At 55.6% G+C, this 23227-nt stretch overlaps 1 protein-coding gene across 4 annotated transcripts; it reads left to right on the top strand.

Moving 5' to 3' along the window:
* The first annotated feature begins 1816 nt into the window (after positions 1-1816).
* Positions 1817-23105, top strand: DGCR8 (DGCR8 microprocessor complex subunit). Of its 4 annotated transcripts, XM_049698228.1 has the most exons (15): positions 1819-1988; positions 6529-6757; positions 6856-7529; positions 7975-8134; positions 9956-10098; positions 10260-10542; positions 11818-12015; positions 12173-12274; positions 12834-12932; positions 14188-14270; positions 18582-18682; positions 18912-19018; positions 19927-20054; positions 20995-21108; positions 21403-23105. In XM_049698228.1, the coding sequence occupies exons 3-15, from the start codon at positions 6867-6869 to the stop codon at positions 21484-21486; spliced, it is 2265 nt and encodes a 754-aa protein (XP_049554185.1). In that variant the 5' UTR covers positions 1819-1988; positions 6529-6757; positions 6856-6866; the 3' UTR covers positions 21487-23105. The 4 variants fall into 4 exon arrangements, with proteins under 4 accessions (XP_049554186.1, XP_049554185.1, XP_049554184.1 ...); XM_049698227.1 differs by having other exon boundaries at positions 6529-7529; XM_049698229.1 differs by lacking the exon at positions 12834-12932 and having other exon boundaries at positions 1817-1988; positions 6529-7529.
* The last annotated feature ends 122 nt before the right edge of the window (positions 23106-23227 follow it).

Here is a 23227-nt window from a genome sequence, read left to right as displayed (position 1 = left end):
ACACAGGAGACCTTGGGTCTAATCCCATGCGGGCCTGGGCTCCTGGCCTTCTGCCCACAGAGACCGCCCCCCCATCCCCCCATCATCCCATCTTTTGGTCTCATCTGCCAGCAGATGGCATCATCCACGCTCTCCAGAGGGAAAGGTTTCCTCCCCCAGCTTGGGCTGGAGTTCCAACTTCCAGGTGTTGATCTTTGTGACTCCAAGGCTGGAGCCAGGTGGGGATGGTGGGGAGGTCCCGTGGTAAGGTCCTTGTCCATCACCCAGTTGGTGCCAGGCCGAGTGGAAGTTGGCTGTAGTGTGCAGGGCTGTTTCAGGTCTGACTGGGGTAGGCAGGGTCCCCACCTCACCAAGCAACAAAGCGTGGCGAGGTGGCTAGTTGGAGGGTGGTGTGCTGAGGGTTTCCATGGGCTCTGACTGCACTGGACAAAGTCAGCAGCTGGCTGAGTCCAGGAGCCAGACCCTTACAGGGCTCGGTGTCCACTGGGGTTCCCGGTGCTGTCCCCTGGCGCAGCCTGACAAGCAGAGGGGCAGGCAGGGAGGGAAGGGCCTGGGTAGGCCTCCAGCTTAGTCACCTGCAGCACCCCTGCCCCACTTTTTTGTAGGAAATGATTTCAACTTGCCACAAACTTGAAAAAAATAGAACAAAGAATCCAATATCCTTTGCACAATTCCTCCCGACTGTAACTTTACCTAACCACAGTAAACTGTATTACAACCATGAAATTAGCATCGACCTTTTCTGAATTTTACCAACTGTCCTGCTAATAACCCTTGTCTGAGTTCAGACCCCTCATCCCACTTAGTTGTCTCTCCTTCAGTCCAAGACAGCTCCTCAGTCTGTCTTTGACTTGAACAATCCTGACACTTTCTGAAAAGCACTGGCCCGTTTTTTGGGTAGAAGGGCCCTCCTATGGGTTTGCTGGATCTTTCTTCACGATTACATTCAGGTTTTGCCTTTGAGGCTTTAATGTGGATATATGTCCCTCTCAGGAAGCCGTCCATACGTCCCTTTACTGGTGCTTTTCTCATTTTTAATCGAGGCATCATTAACACACAAAGCAACACACGACTTTCAAGTGCATCCTCTGATGTTGGTCGTGTGCACCTTAGGTCACCTGGTGAAGGGGTCTCCCAGGTTATTTCTTGAAAAATCACTGTATTCACTTTGCCGTTAGTGAGTCTGGGGCGGGTGGGAACTCTGCAACTCTGCCAAACTGACAACCCCCGTCTGTTTCTCATTCTTTGCCCTCTGTCTAGCACCCCTGGCTTTTGTCTGCAGCAGCCACCGTGCCGGCTGCAGACGGGAGAGCGTGTTCCCGGCGTTCCTGGGAATTCCCGCCTCAGCAAGAGCGGTCCCTGCTCCACGGCTCAGCACCTTTGTCAAGGTTCCTCGCGCAGGATCAGCAAATGGAAAAGTGCCAGACACTTGCGCACACTTGTCTTTTTTCCCCTAGTGGTTACGTTTAATGCTTTTAAATGGAAAACGGGTGATGTCTCTATGTGTACGGTCTCGTCCTCACCGTGCACACAGGAGAGGCACCCTCTACTCCCGGCGTCCTCCGCGCTTCCCCGTTCCCGGCGTCACCCGCGCTCCCCGTTCCCGGCGCCCCTCGCGGCCGCCGTCCTCCGCGCCGCGAGCCCCGCCCCGGCGGCGACCGTTAGCGCGGCCGCGGCCTCAGCGCCTGGTCCCGCCCACGTGGCCGCGCCATTGGGCCGCGCGCCGTGGCCGGGAGCGCCGCGCGCCGCCGATTGGCTGCCTCTGCAGCCCGCTCTGCGGTTCCCCCAATGCGGGGCGGCCGCGCGCAGGATTGGCCGCGCGCGCCAAGGTCCGCCCTCCGCTCGCCCCGCGCGGCAGGCGGGTCCCGCCGACTGGAGAGCGCCCGCGCGGCCCTTCTGGAGGGCGGCGGCGGCGGCGGCGGCCGGGCAGTAGGGATCTCCGCTGCAGTTCGGCTGCGGGCAGCTCGCGCCGGCCGCGGGCGCCGGAGGTAGGTGCGGGGCGCGAGGGGCGCCCCGCGGCCGAGCGGGCGGGCGGGCGGCGCTGCGGCCTGCGTGAGGCGCGCCCTTCCCCTCCCTCCCTCCCGGGCCGAGGCCGCGGGCCGGGGTCGAGCGGGCGGGGGGGCGCGGGCGGGCCTGGCCTCTCCGAGTCCCGGCCTTTGTGAAGCATCATGGCCACGGGCCTCGGAGCGCGGGCGGGGGGCCCGCGGGGGCCGGGGTCTGGGCTGGGCCGGGGGCGGTGGCGGGCCCCGGGCCGGGGGGCGCCGCGCCGGTCGCTTTCCGCCTGGGCAGACACCGGGGTGTGAGGAGGCCCCTCGTCCCGCGTGCCCGAAGCCGTAGATGGCTTTCAGGCGGGAAAGGTACCAACAGGGGCGGTGCTCGCCCAGGACCCTGCCGGGTGTAACACAGTTTGGGAAATCTGAGAAGTCGCCCGTCTTCACCAAATGCTCACGGACTGAGTGTCACGTAGGTGATCAGGATGTGGTTTTGTCGTAACAATGACCATGATAGAAATAAGTGGAAGGTGGCAACCTGTTGACAGAGGTACCTGTCAGGTGTCGTCCGATGGACTTGGGTTGCTCAGGGTAGGAACTTGATTTGTCGTTTGCATGCTTGCATGTACCTTGTTACCCGGTGCACGACAGTCCATTCTGGGGCTGGGGACTGTGCCAGGCCAACCGCTAGGCGGGGATCCTGTTTCCTGGCGGCGGTAGAGTGGGCCAAACCCTGCTACAGGCGGTCACCCACCAGAGGGAGTGAATGGCCAGTCGGCAGTGCCGCCTGTAAGTGCGGGTTGTGAGGCCGATGGAGGATGACAAAAGGACGGGATGAGGTCATACTGCTGCTGGGTTGGGCGGGAGGCTGCAGCGCCGAGAGGCTTGAGCGAAAGGCAGCAGCCACAGCGCTGGACCATCACAGACGGCACCTCCATGCCAGCCAGCAAGCGGACTCCAGTGAAGGGCACTGTCCAAGCGTCTCGGTTTTACCCTGTGTCGGGATCCAGGGGAGCCTGCTGCAAGTCTGCTGCTGGCTTATGGTCCACTTGGCAAGCAAGGTTTGCATCCGTGTGTGCAGTCAGCTGAAGCAGTAGTGAGGCCGATGGCAGGAGAGCCACCCTTTGAGCCTTTTGTGGCCAGCCACTGTGCAGGGCACTTCCCAGGGGTTTTATAATCTAACCGTGACCTTGGGGGTACGAAAGTGAGTCTGGCTGGTTTGCCCAGTCTCGGCTTCAGGTTGGAGCTGCCCTCTACTCCTTGGTGATCTCGTCCAGTCTCCTGGCTTTAATGCCGTCTCTCCTTGACATCTGCATCTCCATCTCCAGCCCTCGCCTCCCTTCTGAGCTGCAGCCTTATGCCTGTGGCTGCCTCTTCCACATCCCCCCGCGTTACTTTGATGCCAAGTAGCCATGTGTAAACCTAAACTGTGATCTTCACTCACCCCAAACACTCCCCATGCTGCCTTCACCACCTCTGCACGTGACATCTCTGTCCTTGAGTATGGAGTCACTCCTAGGCCTCCATTGCAACCCTCAGGACAGTTTCTCACCACCTCCAGCGTGACATGCTGGTCCAAGCTCCCGGTGAGCCTCTTTATTCTTTTCTTTGCTCTCACCCTTGCTCCTCCTACTGTCTACCCACCTGGGGTTTTTCTGGACCTACAGTGTTTCTTTTAAACTGCAAGACTGTAATCCCGAGGCAGTACAGACTGGAGCCAGCTTACCTGGGTGGTAAAGCCGCTCCACCACTTTCTAGCTGTGTGACCTCGAGCAAGTTGCTTCATTTCTCTATCCTTAACTTTTTCTCACAGTGCTGTGTGAGAGCTGGTGAGTGACAGTACCTAAAGTGCTTAGAACAGGGCTTGCCTGAGGGTTGGTTGCCACTGCTGACCTTGGATCATGTGACCTCACCGCTTGGACCCTCCTGTCCAGTGGCCCATCTCTCAAGATAAGAGCCAGAGTCCTGCTTTCCCTCGCCCTCATTGATCTGGCCTCCTCTCTCCCCACTGGGCATACTGCTGTCACCTGCCACCCCACGCTCCTACCCGGAGGCCTTTGCTCTTCTCGCTGTTGCCTGAAATGTCCCCTCCTCCCACCCCAGCTATCCACCCGGCCCACTCCTCTACCTTCAGGTGGACGTTGGCTGTGAGGCCTTTGCTGCCCACCCGTTTTGAAGCTGCCTCCCCTTCCCCAACTCCTTGCTTTGTTTTTTCTTGAACGGTTCTCAGTTTTTCTTAGTTGTTACTTGTCAGTCTCTCTGCTAAAACGTGAGCTCTGTGGCCAGGGGTTTTGTCTGTCTCATGCCCTCAGCATCTAAAATGGTATGTGTGTGCCACCTGGAAGGTATTGATAGGTACCGACAGGCAACAGGGATGGTAAGGAGCTTGCTTAGGATGGCCTGCTGTGGAGCCCTCAGCATGAGCTGCTGCCCCTGGGGCTGGGCAGCTTCCCTGAGCTCCAAGGACCACACTTTCCACGGCTTCTTGGAGACTCCACTCTGTGCAGCTCTTCAAGGCTTCCATTCTTCAGTTTTTATCATTCTCATCCTGGCTTCATGCTGCTCTTAGCCTTTGAACGTGGTAGCAGGTGTCCCCGTCCTGTGCCGAGTGTGTCTTCAGTGCCCCCCGTCTCCTCACATCTCTTCATGTTAGCCTTTTTAGCCCCAGAATCACGAGTTGGCTCTTGCTAGGGTCTCTGCAGACCTGCCTGGTGCCAAGGGGTTTGGTCCTGGTCACATCTGTGTTCTGTAGCACTGGGTATGCTGACCTTCTGTCCTTCTCTGAAATGATCTTTCTTGGTGCCAGGAGACTGGCCCTACTCCACTCAGTGTTCCTCGTGTGTGTCTGGCTACAGCCTCCTCAGCGATCACTGCGGTTCTGAGTCTGTCATCATTTGTGTGCTATGTTTCCTTGGTCCTTAGCACCTTTGACAGACATACCTGTGTGGGAGGTATTATGTTAAATTCCCGCTGAAATCAGAAATGTGAAGACATCTTAGAATCTAGGAAATAGATTGACAGTCAGTGGTTGTTGCCCTGTAGTTCATGGTAGTGCCCCCATCAGAGTAGGTAGTCTTTGGGTAGTTGTTGGATGAATTAATCAAATCTAAACAAGTCTCTGGTTTTTATGTTATGTCCCCTTCAAAGTTCAACCACCACGCTCTGTCCCTTCACTGTAAACTTCTTAAACATGTGGTGTCTGCTGTTTACTGTTCTGTCTGCAACCAGCAAGCTGCCCCGAGTGGGCGTGGGCACGCACATGTGTCTGCATCCGCGTGCATATGGCATGTTTGTGCGTGTGTCTGCACGGTGTGGGGGTGTACATGTGAGCACATGCGTGCGTTTCTGCACGTGCTTCTGCTCTGGTGGGTGCCCTCCCTCCTGCAGGCCCCTGTGTTTGGATGGCCCCCTGCCCTGCCTTCTCAACCTTGTGTCTTCCCTTCCGTTGTGCTTCTCCAGAGTTGCGTCCTCAGCCCTCTTCTCGGTCTGCATTCCCTCTCTGGGCGGCCTCTCCTGCGGTTTGGGTGACCGCCTGGCTGATGTGTCCTGGCGGCCTCAGCCCCGTTGGCCAGGTCTGCCCAGAGGCTCGGGGCGCCCTCCTCTGCAGGCGCTGCTTGACTGTCCCTCCGGGGAGAGGCCTCGTTGGTCGTCAGGGCCCCCTTGTCCCAGCTCTCCACCTCTGCCCACTCAGCAGTGCGGTCAACTCTGTCTCTGCTGTTCTCGAGGGCACGGGCACCATACCTGGCGCAGCTGTTGGCCTTCCTTCTCAAGTAGGGACTGAATTGTGGCCTGAGGGTCCCTTCACTCCCGGTGGCTTCTTGTTGCCCCCCAGGATGGAGCCAGGCTCCGGGCGGCTCCCAGGACTCCCCGTGCCTTGGCTCCAGCTGTCTCCTGCGGCTCCCCCGACCCACCCTGGCTGGGCTCCCTTCCCTGCGGTCACCACCCCTACCTCTCCCGGGAACAGAACCACGCCACCTCTGGCTCCCCCAGCCCGCTGCATCACTGTCCCCATCCACGTGCCCCAGGGTCCCGGGTGACAGAACCCCTGGCCCTAGTGCCGCAGAGTTGAGCCGAGGGTCTCCCGCTTGCCCTCTGACTGACCCGGCCCTCGCAGGTGAGTGGATCCATGTCGCTCTGGTGCTGGAGGGAAGCCGCACACCTTCTGTGTGTTCTGGAAAGGGCAGCCTTGCATTGCATGCTGGCTTGCCTTGTAAAAACTGAGTTAGGGGGTGCTGCGGTGAAGTTTAGTGGAGGATTTTTTTTTTTAATCCTTTTTGAGCCTAAACATAATATGGTTTTTGTGTTTCTCAAGTTGGAATTACCGTGGACAATTAATAAAGTATTTAATTTGGGACTTAAGGTACAATTTAGGTTCTGAAGAAAAAAGTAAAGTTCGATTGTTTTGAAGCATAGAAGGTTCTCTTTTTGGGCAGCATTCTTTTAAATTTTCACTGCTCTGTCAATAGCACTGGGCTCTTGGTACCAGGACGCGGAGGGCTCTGTTGCGTTGTGACGACGCCTTTACGTCTCTTTGCAGGTGGAGGAAGACGGGTGCCCCTCCGGCTTGAGGACAGACTCGCTTAGTCGTCAGTCATTTAAGCTGAGTGCATTGTGATTTCCAATAATTGAGGCAGTGGTTCTAAAAGCTGTCTACATTAATGAAAAGAGCAATGTGGCCAGCTTGACTAAGCCGCCAGCGTGTGCAGCGCGGGCAGGACGGCACCCGGGTCTCGACGGACTTGTGCATGTTAGCTGTATAGATTTATGTAAGGTTTTTTAAAACTCTGGTCTTTTAAAATAGTCTTAACCACTTTTACTATGGAGACATGTGAGAGCCCCTCTCCTCTCCCGCGTGAGCCCGCAGGAGGAGCGGTGATGGAGAACCAAGCTTGCCCCCTCCGAGCGCTGCCCCGTGGACAGTCTCCACCACCTCCCCTGCAAACGTCCAGTGATGCAGAGGTAATGGACGTTGGCTCTGGTGGTGATGGACAGGCCGAACCCCCTGCTGAGGACCCGCTCAACTTCTACGGAGCTTCTCTTCTCTCCAAAGGATCCTTCTCTAAGGCCCGCCTCCTCGTAGACCCGAACTGTAGTGGCCACAGCCCGCGCACCGCCCGGCACGCACCTGCGGTCCGGAAGTTCTCCCCTGACCTTAAGTTGCTTAAGGATGTAAAGATTAGCGTGAGCTTTACCGAGAGCTGCAGGAGTAAGGACAGGAAGGTGCTGTACACGGGAGCGGAGCGCGACGCGCGGGCAGAGTGCGGTCTGGCCCTTAGCCCTGTCAGTGGAGACGTGCATGCTTGTCCCTTTGGCGGGAGTGTTGGTAACGGGGTAGGCGTAGGGGGTGAGAGTGCGGATAAGAAGGATGAGGAGAATGAGCTGGATCAGGAAAAGAGAGTGGAGTACGCAGTGCTGGATGAGTTAGAAGATTTTACTGACAATTTGGAGCTAGATGAAGAAGGAGCAGGCGGGCTCACGGCTAAAGCGATCGTGCAGAGAGACAGAGTGGACGAAGAGGCCTTGAAGTTCTCCTACGAGGTATGTCGGTGTCCCCTCCTTTGGAGCACTCTTAGCAAAACCCAAAGAGAGGTGTTTGGGAATCGCAGCATCTCTGTAAAGCTGATGTTGCAGAGGAAAGAACACCCACAGGAGGTGGAAACGTAAATGTGAAAAGAGAAAGCCATCAGGAGTCCAGGTTTTCAAACTTTGCTAATGAAAAGTTTGGCTGACAGGTCTGCCTCGTACCCTTGTCCCAACTGAGTTGGAAGGAGCTGCTGGCCACGCTCCCTGGTGGCACGCACACCTGCCTGAGCGTGTGCTTCAGCTGGCGGTTTCATTCCATTTGTTTTTCAGATGATCACGCAACATAGAGGCACACCTAGGCCCCCGAGAGCGCCTCCTTTCTGTGTCGTTGTCAGTGACACTGTGACACTTGCCTGGAGGGCACCGGGGGGCTGTGGTGTCTGAACAGCATATTTTGCAGGATGATTTTGACAACGATGTTGATGCTCTGCTGGAAGAGGGCCTCTGTGCTCCCAAAAAGAGGCGGATGGAGGAGAAATATGGAGGAGACAGCGACCACCCATCAGACGGAGAGACAAGTGTGCAGCCAATGATGACCAAGATTAAAACAGTGCTCAAAAGTAAGTCGGGCCAGGAAGTAGCGAGTGTTCACGGGGCTTTGCATGTATGGGCATGAGAGCCCTCGGTGTCAGGCAGCAGGTGTGTGTCTGAGGCCAGGAGGGCCCTGTCTGGTGATAGGAAACAGACAAGATGTGAGGACACACCCAGATGCATGATGGCCCAGCTGCAGGTGGTGCAGGTGCTGTGGAAACCAGAGCAGCTGGGCTTGTGCGGCGTGGTGGGGAGAGGCCTTCTGAGGGGGTTGGGCAGATCCCTGGGGAGGGGGCATCCAGGGTTATGGATGCTGGGCCCAGAGGCGGTTGCTCGGCATGGTGGCTGGTGATGGTTGCAGTCCGGGTTCTAGATTCTGTGCCAAGTGTCGGGGGAGCCACTGGAAGCAAGCAGGACTCGTTCCACAGTCTGGTCTGAAAGCACGGCTCGCGGTGCACGTGTGACTCCTGCACTTTGAGTAGAGGTGGAGGGGTCGGAGACGTGGTGGGGAGCGGTCAGGGGATGCCCAGAGCTGGCCCGTGCAGCCCCCCTGCTGATGCGGAGAGGTCTGAGGGGTCTCCGTGTCTGTTTCTGTCTTGGCCTGGAGGCACCTCTCAGTGTCTAGGTGGAGGTGTCAGGTGGGTGGTGGAAAGGGGCTGGAGGGACACAGGACTCAGGCACACAGGTTACATCTTCTGCTGAGCACCAGCGCAGGTGGCCAGCGTGATGGGAGGAAACCGAGGGTGGCCGACGTACAGTCTCCTGGCTGCGGAGCGGACATGTTGGCAGTGCTGGGCCGCGCGTCTGCCAAGTGGGCCGCAACAGGAACAGTAACAGACTATGAGATGCACGCGAGCTCTCCGGGCAGCTGGGCCAACTCTGTGACAGCTCACTATCGCAGACATGCCTTGTCCCATGATGTGCTCAGCTTGAGCTGTGTGAGTGCCTCCTTCTCCTTACTTAGCCCATAGCTGGTTGCAGACAGCTCCCAGCCCAGCCCGCGGTGGGCATGGGGGTGCCTGACGGGGTCTGTGCGTGTCCAACCTCACATTCCCTCCCAGGGCCGTCCTGACACAGGTGTCTGCTGGTGTTGGCCACGTGTGGGTGTCAGACCTGGCACAAGGGTGTCATTCCCTTTTCTGTGAGAATAGCTGGTGCTGTTTTCATCTTGTATGTGTCTTTTTAGATTTCACTTGGTTTTTCACTTCCATTTCTGAATTTTTAACTTGTTCCCAATACCTGTAAGAAAAGTAAGTTTTACTTAAGTCTTTGCCATGTGCTTTTTTCAGCAGCCAGGGCTGTCAGTAGCAGCTCGAACAGCACAGGCTTGTCACCTGGTCACAGGGAGCAGTGATCCACAGATGTGCAGTTACTAGCAAAGCCTACCCAGGCCCTGCGGTGCCTCTGGCCACACCTGTGGGAGGCGGGCGGGGAGTCAGTGTCCACGGTGCTTGCCAGCCGTGGAGGCAGAGCTGTGGCGAGGCCCTGTGTCTTGCAGAACCCTGCTCTAGGCTCCGAGGCCTGCCTGTGCCGTTAGGCTGGGGAGTATAGCAGTGAGCAGGGTGGACAGCTTCCTGCTGCACGGAGGGACTTGGAGCCTGTGGGTCACACCCAGAGGGACAGGCACAGCAGCAGAGGGAGAGCAGAGTTTTGCAGGTGGGGCTGGGTGGGACTTTCTCTAGTGGAGGGCGGGGTGTTCCCCCCTCCTACATTTTAGAGGTTCTCTGTAACGTTGGGTCCACCTTGCTGTTGTTTCTGACACGGGTTGTAACTTTGGAAACGTCCTGACAGTTCTTACTCAGTTACAAGCGTCTTTAAGTGATTGCAGGGTGTTCTTGTCTTCTGTGCAGGTCGTGGCCGTCCACCTACGGAACCACTGCCGGACGGGTGGATCATGACGTTCCATAACTCCGGAGTCCCCGTGTACCTGCACCGAGAGTCTCGGGTGGTCACCTGGTCCAGGCCATACTTCTTGGGAACGGGAAGCATACGGGTAGGGGACACATCAGTCATGAATTTAGTCTCGTAAGTTGCAGGAGGAGCATGCATGTCTGCCCACGTTGCATTGCAGCCAGACAGGCAGGTGAAAGGCACCGGACGTTCAGATGTTTGGGGCCATCCTTGTAATCTGTGTTGCAATTTCACTGTCCACAGAAACATGACCCTCCTCTGAGTAGCATCCCCTGTCTGCATTACAAGAAAATGAAAGACAATGAGGAAAGGGAGCAAAACAGCGAGCTCGCCCCCTGTGGGGAGGTGTCTCCCGCCAAGCCCCTGAGCCGATCTGCAGAGCTGGAGCTCCCCCTGGAAGAGCCCGACTCCTTGGGGGCTGACTTGGGGCCCCCAGATGAGAAGGATCCACTGGCGGCCGAGGCCGCCCCCGGGGCCCTGGGGCAAGTGAAGGCCAAGGTGGAAGTGTGCAAAGATGAATCAGTTGGTAAGTTTCCAGAGTGAACTTGGTCCCTGAGGAGGAAGGGACCTGTCCGTGCTTGCCTGTCCACTCCCGCATGGCTGGAGAGGCCGTCTCCCTGAGCTTAGGAGATTCTGCCTGCTGACCTCTTGCTCCCGACCCGCACACTGGTGCTGCCCTGCAGTGGCCTTTTTCTCTGGTCATGTTCGCGATCTTTCCTCAAGTCTTGCTTTTCATGAAAATGGAACATGCTCGCATGGAGTCCTGGTGTACCAGTGCGCAGAGTGGGCGTCTCCACCACGTGGTGTGGATGCCACCCCCTTCTCAGACCCTCAGTTGCTCTCAGGTGTGGGGCGTTCCTCCCTGTCCCTCCTGCATCTCTTCCATGGTGGCAGGCTGTCTTAGCCCCCATGTGTTTTTGGGGTCTCTCACTCTGCTACTGCCCGGCCTGTCTGGGAACTCCTGCATGTGAGGGGCTGGGGCTGCTGCTGAGGAGGGGGACAGTGGTGTCTGGCTCCCCGTCCCAGCTAGCTCTGTCAGCGGGTGGGCTGTTCTCGGGACACAGCTGGAAGGGAGCCCTCCCTGTAAGACTCTAACTTGGCGGTCTGCCTCTTCACACCGTCCTTCCGCACATGCAGGACACACCTGAGTGTGCTCCTGTTTTTCTGAAAACAACTGCCTCCCACCTCTGACCTCATGGCTCTTGTTTCCAGACTCGCTTCTCTGCACTCATGTGTAAAGAACTATGTGGTTTTGGTTTGTCACTAAGTGTGCAAGCACGTTGTTCTGTAGCTCACGTGGAATCTCAGGCATCTGCCTGGTGGGAGGAGGGGTGCAGGCAGGGCGCCAGCAAGACTGATGGGAAGCCCTGGGGTCCTGGGGGAGAGGTGGAACAAGTGCCATGGCCCTGAGCTGCCTACTTGCTGCAGGGCGTGGGGGCGGCCATGGTGGGCACGTGGTGCCTCGGCTGCTGCTGGCCGTCCAGCACCTGTTTCCATATGGGGAGAAAGGTCCCAAAGGCTGGTTGCGGTTGGCTTTTTTTTTTTTAGATTCGTTTTTGTTTTTTTATTTTTGTATTCTTATTCTTGTTCTAAATAAACTAAAGGACATGCCAGAAATTTGTCCCTAGGGGACCTGGCAGGGTAATTTGAGCTGGCAGAATGAAGGGACGTGATTCTTTACTTCCCTCGCCCTTGGAGAGGAAAGGGGAAGGGGGTATCGTGTGGCTGGGACCTGTCCTGCTCACCGGGTGGAGGGCGTGACCTCCACCCGTGACTTGGGTCTCTGGTGAATCCCGTATAGACCTCGAGGAGTTTCGGAACTACCTGGAGAAGCGCTTTGACTTCGAGCAAGTTACCGTGAAGAAGTTCAGGACATGGGCTGAGCGTCGGCAGTTCAACCGAGAAATGAAGCGAAAACAGGCTGAGTCAGAGAGGCCCATCCTGCCGGCCAATCAGAAGCTCATCACTCTGTCTGTGCAGGACGCGCCCACGAAGAAAGGTGAACGGGACTCACAGGTCTGATGTTCCTGGGATGTGTGCTCCAAGGGTGCTGCATCGGCCTGTGTCTGCCCTGCGGCGCAGAGGTCCTCTCCCCGCGGGCTGGGGTGTGGTCACTGCAGTCCCCGCTGTTGCTGAGACGGCCCCTCTTGTCACAGAGTTTGTCATCAACCCCAATGGGAAGTCGGAGGTCTGCATCCTGCACGAGTACATGCAGCGCGTCCTCAAGGTCCGCCCTGTGTACAACTTCTTTGAATGTGGTGAGTGTGACCTTCCCCATCTCACTCCTAAAGCATCAAGCACGTCACTGGGGTCACTGCTGGGGAGGTGGGAGCTGACTGTCATTCCCCTCTGCTGGGTAGGAACGAGAGGGGAGGTCGAGGGGGATCAGATGGTCACCTCCCCGCACCCCCTTCCCACTGCACCTCCGAGGGTGGAGGGGCTGCAGCCCTGCAATGGCCACAAGCTGTCCTCTGGCCACCCGCATCACTCCTTAGTGAAAACCAGAAGCTCAGCGTCCGCTATTGTCTTCCTGCTTCTCTGGCTCACAATGTCTGCATGCCACCCCTTGCACTCCTCCGTCCATCTTTCTCAGACGTTGGTCCCTGTCCCCCTCGACTTCCTGGCCATGCTCTCTGCCTGCTGACTGTCCCTCAGCCCCACCCCAGTGCCTCAGGGACCCCCCCACAGGCCTCTGCCTTCCAGCAGCAGCCCTACCCCCACCTCGTCTTGTCTGTCAGCGCGAGCACATTGTGTGTGTGCACGTATGCTTTTAATGTCTTGGCAAGTGTGTTTTAAAATGGTAATTTTAATTTTAAGAGAACCCAAGTGAGCCTTTTGGTGCCTCGGTGACCATCGATGGTGTGACCTATGGATCTGGAACGGCAAGCAGCAAAAAACTCGCGAAGAATAAAGCTGGTAATGTGCCTACTTGGTGTCAGAGACCCGTGTTGGCCCACCAATGGCTAGGGAAGGCTGTGGATGGGGCAAGTCTGTTTTATTTGTGTAATCATCTACTTGGATCTTTTTAAATTATGTACTCACTGGAAAAGATTCAAATAGAAAAAGTAAAATGTGAGAAATGAAAGTAGAGGCCCTTTTCCATTCAGATGGCTGGGCCAGCGCCTCCCGCCCTGTCCCCAGCGCTCACAGATGCTGGTTGTTCTGTGCTGCCTGAGCCCAGGGCACCGTCTGTTTAAACCCAGCAAGGCAGGGTTGTGCTGAGAAGGAGAACAGGTGGCATCTTCCTCAGGTGGTTTTGATGTCCATGAGGACCATTTTTCCAAGTCCTTCCAGCTCCAGACTTGGGACTGCCACTCCTGGAACACAGCCAAGCAGGCCCTTGGGAAAGCTGGTGGTTTTTGGTGGAAGTCTGATGCTCCTCCTGCCCGTGTCCTGCTGCTGGCTATATTCCTGGCACTCCTTGTTGTTGGCGTGCTTTTCCAGAAGCCGCTTAGCCCCAGCACCAGGGTTATTTGGCCTCTTCTGGGGAGTGGACCACATCGCAGGCACGTGATGGATGCACCCCGGGCCCTGGCACCCCCATCGCCGCGTTGTCTTCAGAGCAGCTCTGCCTCTTACAGAGTGCGGAGCGTTTATCGCAGTCTCACCGAGTCTCGGGTTGGTGGAGTGTCTGTGCTCCGGGGCTCAGAGTGCCCCTGGGCCTTGCTCTCTTCTGGTGGTGAATGCCGACGGTGATGGGACCCCACCTTACTGTCTGGCTGACCCTGTGTGAAGCTGTGCTGGGTTCACAAGCTCTGCCCGGTCCCCAGGAGGTCTCCTGTCAATTTTAGAGAGATTCTCTCCAAAGGCTCTTCTGCTTCACAAGTGGGGTGTTCCTGGGGTCTCGGAGCAGAAGCCTGTGAGGGTCCCATGGTGGGTGGGGCCATCCTCATGGCGCTGGCGCCTCGCCTCCCACCCCCACCCCATGCTCCTCCCCACGTGCTCTTCGTTTTGCACCCCTGTTCATGGGGTGCCTGCACTCGGCTTCTCGCCACCCCTGCGCTCGGGCCTGCAGGCGCCTCCCCAGAGTGTCCTTTTGGCCCAGCTGCTGCTCCCCACCACACCCTTTGCCTGTGCCTCACGTGCAGGCCCTTGGGGCTCTGTCCCCGGGGCCCAGGCTCCCTCGGCCGTGGGGACCCCACCCTCACCCTCAGTGTTCCTCTTTCCACAGCCCGGGCCACGCTGGAAATCCTCATCCCAGACTTTGTTAAACAGACCTCTGAGGAGAAGCCCAAAGACAGCGAGGAGCTGGAGGTGAGGGTTGTGAGCCCACCCTGGTGTCAGACTGTGCTTGGGTTTAATCGCTCAGGTGCCAGGTGCTCCGTCTCTTGTATTTCATCAAAGAGGAGACCTGCTTGTCTTTGCAAGCAGAGGAAATGTTCTTGTTAGAGAATTCTGTCCTTGTGTCTTGCCGAGGGTCGTGAGAAGCTGCGGGTAAATGTTTCGGAAGGAAGCCATGCTCCGCTGACAGCAGATCCAAAGTGGAGTGAGCCTTTGAGGCAGAGGCTGCAAAACCTAGATTGTTCTTTATGTTAAGAACCATTTAAAACTATTTGTAAAGTTTTTTGGGTAAATATGGTCCTATGGTTATTTGTAGCAAGCGCTTCTCACTCTGAAGAATGCATTCTTTTTTATAACACCATAAATTTTTCCCTTTTAAACTACACAGTACAGTGGATTTTTGTACATTCAGAATATTTTCATCACTCCAAAAAAAAACTTTGTCCCCATTAGCAGCCACCCCCATTCTCCCCGTTCCCAGCCCCTCAACCCCCAGCAGCCACTCATTTACTTTCTGTCCCTGGATTTGCCAATTCTGATGTCTTCTGTCAGTGGAATCATACGATGTATGTTCCTTTGCGACTGGCCTCTTCCACTTCACGTGCTGTGTGAGCTAGTGAGTATTATCAGATTGAGGACGTTTCTTCCACTCCTGGTTTGTTGACAGTTTTTGTTAAGAATGGGTGTTGGATTTTGTTTTTTCTGTTTCTGTTGAGATGATCTCGTGGTTTTTGTCTTTGACTTTACTGATGTGGGGGGGTGTTTCATTGACTTTTGAATGGTAAACACACCTTGCATTCCTGGGATAAATCCCACTCAGTCGTGGTGTATAATCATTTTTATGCGTTGATAGGTTTGGCTCACTGGTATTTGTTAAAGATTTTTGCAGCTGTACTTATAAGGGGTACTGTTCTGTATTTTCTTTTCTCGTGATGTCTTTGGTGTTGGTATCAGGGTAATACTTGCCTCATAGAATGAGTTGGAAAGTGTTGCTTCCTCTTTCATTGCAAAGGATTTGTATTAATTTTTTTTTTTTCTTTACGGTACGCGGGCCTCTCACTGTTGTGGCCTCTCCCATTGCGGAGCACAGGCTCCAGACGCACAGGCCCAGCGGCCACGGCTCATGGGCCCAGCCGCCCCGTGGCATGCGGGACCCTCCCGGACCGGGGCACGAACCCGTGTCCCCTGCATCGGCAGGCGGACTCCCAACCACTGCGCCACCAGGGAAGCCCTTAATTTTTTTTTTTAAAGATAAACCACACGCTTCTTTGGTGGTACAGTGGTTAAGAATCCGCCTGCCAATGCAGGGGACATGGGTTCGAGCCCTGGTCCAGGAAGATCCCACATACTGTGGAGCAACTAAGCCCTGCGCCACAACTACTGAGCCTGTGTGCCACAACTACTGAAGCCTGTGAGCCTAGAGCCCGTGCTCCACCACAAGAGAAGCCACCTCAATGAGAAGCCCGCACACTGCAATGAAGAGTAGCCCCCGCTTGCCACAACTAGAGAAAGCCCGCACGCAGCAACAAAGACCCAACACAGCCAAAAATAAAAAGATATACCATGCAAGCACAATATTTATTCCTTCATTTATTTATTTATTTATTTATTGGCTGCACTGGGTCTTCGTTGCAGCACACAGGCTTCTCTAGTTGTGGCGTGCAGGCTCTGAGGTTTCAGCACACAGTCTTAGTTGCTCCGCGGCATGTGGGATCTTAGTTCCCTGACCAGGGATCAAACACACGTCCCCTGCATTGGAAGAAAGATACTTAACCACTGGACCACCTGGGAAGTCCCGGTATTAATTTTTTAAACACTTGGTAGAATTCACCAGTGAAACAGTCCAAGCCTAGACTTTGCTTGGTTTTGAAGTTATTTATTTACTGATTCAATCTTTTTGCTTGTTAATACATCTTCAGATTTTCTACTCCTTCTTGAGCCACTTTTGGGATTTTGTGTCTCTCTAGGAGTTTTCCCACTTGATCTAGGTTATCTAATTTATTGGCAAATACACATTCATAGTATTCCGTTATGATCCTTTTGTTTAAACTTTTTTAAAATAAATTTATTTTATTTATTTTTATTTTTGGCTGCATTGTGTCTTCATTGCTGCACGCAGGCTTTCTCTAGTTGCAGCCAGCAGGGGCTGCTCTTCATTGGGGTGTGCAAGTTTCTCATTGTGGTGGCTTCTCTTGTTGCAGAGCATGGGCTCTAGGCACGTGGGCTTCAGTAGTTGTGGCACGCGGGCTCAGTAGTTGTGGCTCATGGGCTTAGTTGCTCCGCGGCATGTGGGATCTCCCCGGACCAGGGCTCGAACCCGTGTCTCCTGCATTAGCAGGTGGATTCTTAACCACTGCGCCACCAGGGAAGTCCCTTATTCCTGATTTTTAGCAGTTTGAGTCTTTCCTTTCTCTTGGTCGGTCTGACTGAAGGTTTGTCGATGTTGTTCGTCTTTTCAAATATCCAACTTCTGGTTTTGTTGATTTTTTTCCTATTGGTTTTTTATTCTCTATTTATTTCTGCTCTTGCCTTTATTATTCTTTTTTTCTGCCAGCCTTGGGTTTAGTTTGTTCTTCTTTTTCTAGTGTCTTAAGATTAAGGTATTGATTTGGGGTCTTCTTTTTAAATATGGAGTTTACAGCTATAAATTTTCTTCTGTGTACTATTTTGCATCCCATAATTTTGCTTTAATATATGTTGTGTTTCTTTTGTCATTTGTCTCAAGGTATTTTCCTGATTTCTCTTGTAATTTTTTTCTTTAAACTAGCAGTTATTTTAGGAGCATTTACTTTTCATATATTTGTGAATCTCCCAAATTTCCTTTGGTTATTGATTTCTAACTTAATTCCATTGTGGTTCAAAAACATAGTTTTTGTGATTTCAGTCAGTCCTTCTAAGTTTATTGAGGCTTGTGTTGTGACCGCCTGAGAGGATGTGCATTGTGTGTTTCTGAGTGGAGTGAACAGGCGTCTGTGGGTTGAGCTGGTGTGGGGTTTGCTGTTCTCGTTCTTGGTGGGTCTTCTGTCTGGACTGGTGTTGAGTCCCTAGCTGTTACTGTTGAATTGTTTATTGCTCCCTTCACTTGTCAGGTTTTGTTCCATGTATTTTGGGGCTGTTAGGTGTGTATGTGTTTGTGATATTGTGATATAAAATACACGTTTGGTCTTTGTCCTTGGTTCCTGGTGGGACCTTCTAACGTAGTAAATAAATTAACGTTTGGTTTTTGTCTCCAGTTCCTGAAATAGTTCCAGTTGATAAAAGTGAAGGGAACGTTCTATTCTAACCCCTTCAACTACGCCTGAGTTCATGTTCAGGAGGTGAATTTTGGAAGCCCCAAGGATGGGGGTTGGTTGCCAGGGGAACCATCATGTAGTCGGAGGTTGGACTTCCAGCCTTGTCCTCTGCCTCCCCCAGTGCCCGGGGAGGGGTGGTGCTGGGGGTTGGGTTCATCCATCGTGGCCAGGGGTCTGAGCAGCCTGGCTCACACAGCGATGCCTCTGCAGACACCGACTAAGGGGCTCGGGGTGCCTCTGGCTGGCGGACCCATTGAGGTGCTGGGGGGGCAGGGTTGTGCTTAGAGGGGGATGATTTCCTGCTTGCTGGAACCAGGGCCTCCTCCTGATGCTGGGTGGGGAGGAAGCCCCCTCTCTGCCAGAGCAGCAGGTTCCAAGGCTTTTATATGAAGAGGGCAGGGCTGTGGTTGATGCTGCTACAAGCCGAGGGGCCCTAGAAGCTGGACAGTCTGGGAAGGGACCTCTCTGAGAGACCTCAAAGGAGCATGTGGATCTCCGTTATGGCCAACCCGGGAGGGGGCCCACACTCCTGAGTGGGAGCCGGGGGCCATGGGGTCAGAGCCGCCTCTGGGCTGGCAATGCCTCTGTCACCAGCTTCCTTTTTCTTCCCTGAACCAGTTGGGCGTCGCCTCTTAAGAACCTTGGTCACGTTTCTGTTCTGCCGTGTCTGGTCACTTTCTCTCTTCTATAACCTCACTTATGATGGTTTTCAAGCTTTTTTCCGAAGGTTGTGTGTCTTTAGACTTCTGACCGGTCGTCTGATCAGCCTCTGATTCAGGATGGGCTCCCCAGGCCAGCGGCAGGCAGCCCGGCCCTTGCCATTCCTCGTTTGTGTCTCGGGCATCTGGGTGGGGAGGTGTGGGATGTGGGATGCAATGTCTCCGAGAGGTAGTGGTGGGGGCAGGAGGCCCCAGGGGAGGCGGCAGCACGGGAGCCGCTTCACGGGGCCACGGGAGTGGCCAGCACTATGACCGGCTGCTTCATTTTGTAGTATTTTAACCACATCAGTATCGAGGACTCGCGAGTCTACGAGCTGACCAGCAAGGCTGGACTGCTATCTCCCTACCAGATCCTCCATGAGTGCCTTAAAAGGTAAGTGGGGGGGGCGCTTCCCTGGCCATCGGGCATGGGGGCCTCTCTTGGGTGCCCAGCACCCTTCCACCCAAGGGGCTGGATGGCGTGTGGTGGGAGAGTCCCTCCTTGGAGCAGCGGTTTGGGGAGAAGGGTTGGTTCTGTCTTGATGGGCCCTTGGAGGGCTTTCTGGAAGCAGCCATTTCCTCCCCGTCATTTGATGTCACCTACTGTCTGTTTTCTCCTACAGAAACCATGGGATGGGGGACACCTCCATCAAGTTTGAAGTGGTTCCTGGTAAAAACCAGAAGAGTGAATATGTCATGGCGTGTGGCAAGCACACAGTGCGCGGCTGGTGTAAGACACACACCCCTCCCCCAATACACCCACACACAGGCTTTCAGTGATCCCGAGGACCACTGCCCTGGCATCAGCCGAGCCTCAGTTGTATGCTGACTGCCCATGGTTGTGCCCACAGCATCCCATGTCCACATCTGAGTCACAGCTGACCTGAGTGCAGCTGTGGGTGTCCAGTCCCCGGGCTGGTCATTTTGGCTGGGCTGTGTTGCTCCCCAGCGGCTGCCACCACTGCCCCTGTCCAGCCCTCGGTCCCTGTAAAGGGAGCAGGAGCCTCCTAAGACAGCAGCAGAGCCCCCCGCAGGGCCCTCTGCTGTTGCTGGGCACCAACTGTGCTCTTCACCTAATCTGGTGTTTGGTTATAACCTTACTTGCAAAGAAACTTTGTGTAACTACTGTAAACACAGACCAGCACTGGGTAAGTGAGAAGGTCATGACCAAGCAGGCCCTGGGTGTGCCCTGTGCCCTGCAGACACCATTCCTTGCTGAGGCCAGCCCTGAGCAAGTGGGCAGGGCATAGGATAGATCCCCCATCTGAGCCAGAGGCCCTTGCTGCTCTCCAGGCCTGTTCTGCACCCTGGCCCCACCTTCTCTCCATCTAGAAACGTCCCCAGCACAGGATGCCCTCTGGATGCTCCCCCACCCCTGTGTCTGCCCTGCAGGTGCGTCCTCTGTGTCGGCAGATGTGGGCTGGGGGCCGGGAGGCCTCATAAGCTATGGCCTTGGGTGTGTCCTGGCCTCCCCGAGCTTCTGATGGGCTGTTCTGCAGGATGGGCCGGGCTGAGGTGCTGTGCCCAGTGCAGCGGCTGCGCCTTCTGCCCCCTCCCGTCGGGAGCACCCCTGTCTGGACGAGGTGGCCTTGTGGATGGCTGGTATCTGTGACTCCCTCTCTCTACATTTCCTCTCAGGCAAGAATAAGCGAGTTGGGAAACAGTTAGCTTCTCAGAAGATCCTTCAGCTGCTGCACCCACACGTCAAGAACTGGGGGTCCTTGCTGCGCATGTATGGCCGTGAAAGCAGCAAGATGGTCAAACAGGTAATGGGGTCCCCTTCTGGCACAGGGGGCCGGGGGCAGAGTTGGGCTCTGGCTGCATGGGGAGGGGATGGGGTGCAGGCCAGGGCTAGAGGGAGAGCGAGCAGACCACACACAGACAGCTCTCCCTGGCCACCAACTTTCAACAGCCCATGTGTGTCATCTGTTTTGTATCTGCTCTTTGGGCCAAGATCTCAAGATTTTAGCCAGTACCCTTAGGTTTTTGTGTTTGGGGTGGAGAGAAGTACAGGGAAGCGAGGTTTATGTTGACTTTTTCCCTGACGTTTACAGAAACGGTCTGGGTCACCAGCACCCCTGTGAGTGGTGGGTGTGGAGGGTGGGGACTGTGGATGGTGACCCCCAGGCCGTCTGTGAAGAGCTCCTTGCTCTCGGCCTGACAGGGTGGGTGAGGGGAGGGGACACTGGGCCCCGAGGTGCTTGGCCCTGTGTTGCTGAGCCTCTGCCTTCGGGTCTGTGCTCTACTTCTGTGCATTGTGCTGGGCTGTGAGTGAGGGGAGAAAGCCTGCTTGGGCCCGTGGTGGGAGCCCCCTGGAGCTGGCGGGCAAGGGGTCCATCCAGAGGCAGGGGAGTGTGGCACCCATGGCCAGCAGGCATCTTCAGATATGGCTTCTTCACCCTGGACGGGCCTGCAGGGAGCTCAGCGTCTGGGCCCCACAGGCTCCCAGGGGCCGCAGTGCCGGGGCAAGTTCTGTCCTGCAGTGTGCTGTCCCCCCGGCTGAGGCTGTGTCCTGGTTGCTCCTGCCTGAGGGCTCTGGGCATGTCGAGTGCCTGCTCAGTGGCTATGTCAGAGGCCAAGGGGGCCGGGGGAGCACCCTGCGCAGGAGGCAGTGGCAGAAGTGGGGAACAGCTGGCAGGCAGCCATCCAGGCGGGTCAAGGGAGGGGTGACCCCAGACGGTCCTGCGAGCGGGCTCTGCTCCCCAGGAGACGTCGGACAAGAGTGTGATCGAGCTGCAGCAGTTTGCCCGGAAGAACAAGCCCAACCTGCACATCCTGAGCAAACTGCAGGAGGAGATGCGGAGGCTGGCGGAGGAGAGGGTGAGGCCTGTCCGCATGCTCTCAGGCTGTGGCAGTGCTGGAGAGCTGGTGGCCCTGGCCTCCTGTGCACTGATGTGGGGTCCCTGTAGGGCTTGTCGGGGCAGCTTCAAACCCCTGGTGGCTGTGACCTCCTTGACCCTCCACTCCCGGGCATGCGTCTTGATGCCCACAGAAGTGCCAGCACGTGGTGCTTTGCGATCGCACACATTCTGCAGCCCCGCCACCGGCCTTTCACCGAGGTTGGGCTGCAGGTTCCCATGTCGCCTACATCCCTGACCTTGGCTGTTCTTCCAGGAGGAGACGCGGAAGAAGCCCAAGATGTCCATTGTGGCATCTGCGCAGCCTGGTGGCGAGCCCCTGTGCACTGTGGACGTGTGATGGCTGGTGGTCCGGGCTCAGGGGCTGCCAGCTCTGCTGCGGGGGAGACCTGCCCTCACTCTGCAGCCCCGGGTCTCCAGTCCACGGTCCCCTGCCACTGCGTGTCTGACAGCCAGGTCCACGCAGCTCTTCCTTGGGGGCCACCCACAGGTCTGGGTGGCCATGTTAAAGCATCGACTCAGCCTGCCACACAGGTGGACACAGAAAGGTGGGAGGTCGCCGTGGACCTCTGCTTGTGTGGACATGCTGCAGACTGGTGTTATGAAGGTTTTCATGAATTTTAGTATGTAACAGGCGCTGACAAGAAATGATAGTTGGATGACATGAAATGAGAAAGCCCTGCGCCTGGTGCTCCCACGGGCACCGTAGGGACCTGGCCAGAAGATGCACGCTGGCACCCCATCCCCTTCCCCGCCTCCTGGGTTTTCCTTTTTTCTCCGAAAAAGTTATAGTTAGGAAGGAGTATTTCAGACCTCTTTGGTTTAAAATAAACACAACTTAGTATCAGAACTATTTTTCAGAGGCTGTAGGCAAACCACCAAGGTGATCATTCTTTGCCTTGAAATGCATTGCCCGTGACGTGGATGAAGGCACCTGTCCCTGCCCAGCTTGCTGCCCCTGCCTGGGCTGGGGGGTGCAGTCCATTCTTCTGAGTAAGTCTTAATGCCCCCAAAACATGCCTTCTTAGACACTGAGGCCCCTCACCTTCGCTGGCCTCTGGCAAGTTTTTACTAAATTTTTGCACAGTCAAGTCTGTCCACCCATCAATTTTTAAAGCTTTTATGATATTTTAGCGTTCGGAAAGAAACTTTTACAGTGAGAGTAGAAGATAGATTTGGAATCACGTAGCAGATGTGAACAGTTAATGCATTTTAGCTCGTGGATTTGAGAGGAAACGAGGACCCTCAGTGCAGTGTGTTCACATGCTGGTGCTCCTGTCCAGAGCTGGTGCGAGCATGTTGGGGCGGCACTGGGTTTTGAGATCAGCCGTCTGGTGCAGCCAGGTGACTAGGTGGCCCCTATGGACAGGTGTGGGGTAGATTTGTTCCCACTGAGTCCCAGCAGTCCAAGTTGGTTGTGAGCCGTTGGCTCCCCGCCCCTGGCATCTGTTCAGGGCACCGTGTGCTCATGGCACAGTGCTTGACACCTCCCCTGTGGGTGGTGTTTTTACAGGAGACAGTATTCTCTATGCCCTGCCACCCACCGTGACTGAGGTTGGCGCCTGTGCCGACCTTTGTAAAAGAGAGTCCGCAAATCGAGTTGCTATAATTACACACTTGCTTCTGTCCTGCCCCGTCTGCAGTTGTGAATAACCATTTGACTATAACTGTTTGCCCTTAAAACAGTCAGATGCACCACCTCGAACCAAAGCTTTGTGCACACTGGAGGCAGGTGAGCCTCACTGAGGCCTCCCCGAGTCCTTCCTCTGTCCCGTGTATGGGTGCAAGTATCCTGTGAACACAGCCGTACTGAGGGGGCAGAGGGCAGGGGGAGCCTATGCTGAGGCCACTTTTGGGTGGCCACCACCCTTTGTGTACCTCCCAGGTGGCAGCTGGGCCATGGCTATAGGGGTGAGCCTTGATTGTCTGAAAGCATAAAGCAAAATGTCCAAAAGGAAATGGCTGGTCTGTCTTTCTTCTGGCCATGGGGTGGTCCTTAATTGGCTAAAGCTGCCCTGAAGGCCAGAGCAGCTGAGCGGTGTCCCAACCCCACCCCTAGCTTTTGTGGTCACTGGGAGGTA

The sequence above is a fragment of the Orcinus orca genome, chromosome 15 (genome assembly GCF_937001465.1).
Source record: "Orcinus orca chromosome 15, mOrcOrc1.1, whole genome shotgun sequence".
Lineage (NCBI taxonomy): Eukaryota > Metazoa > Chordata > Mammalia > Artiodactyla > Delphinidae > Orcinus > Orcinus orca.
This window is presented reverse-complemented; position numbering and strand designations above follow the sequence as displayed.

Coding starts and splice junctions, on each gene's coding strand:
- DGCR8 (XM_049698227.1), top strand. CDS start 6,810: ATGGAGACATGTGAGAGCCCCTCTCCTCTCCCGCGTGAGCCCGCAGGA. Junction 12,933..14,187: donor ACTCGCGAAGAATAAAGCTG/GTAATGTGCCTA, acceptor CTCTTTCCACAG/CCCGGGCCACGCTGGAAATC. Junction 20,055..20,994: donor GCAGCAAGATGGTCAAACAG/GTAATGGGGTCC, acceptor TCTGCTCCCCAG/GAGACGTCGGACAAGAGTGT.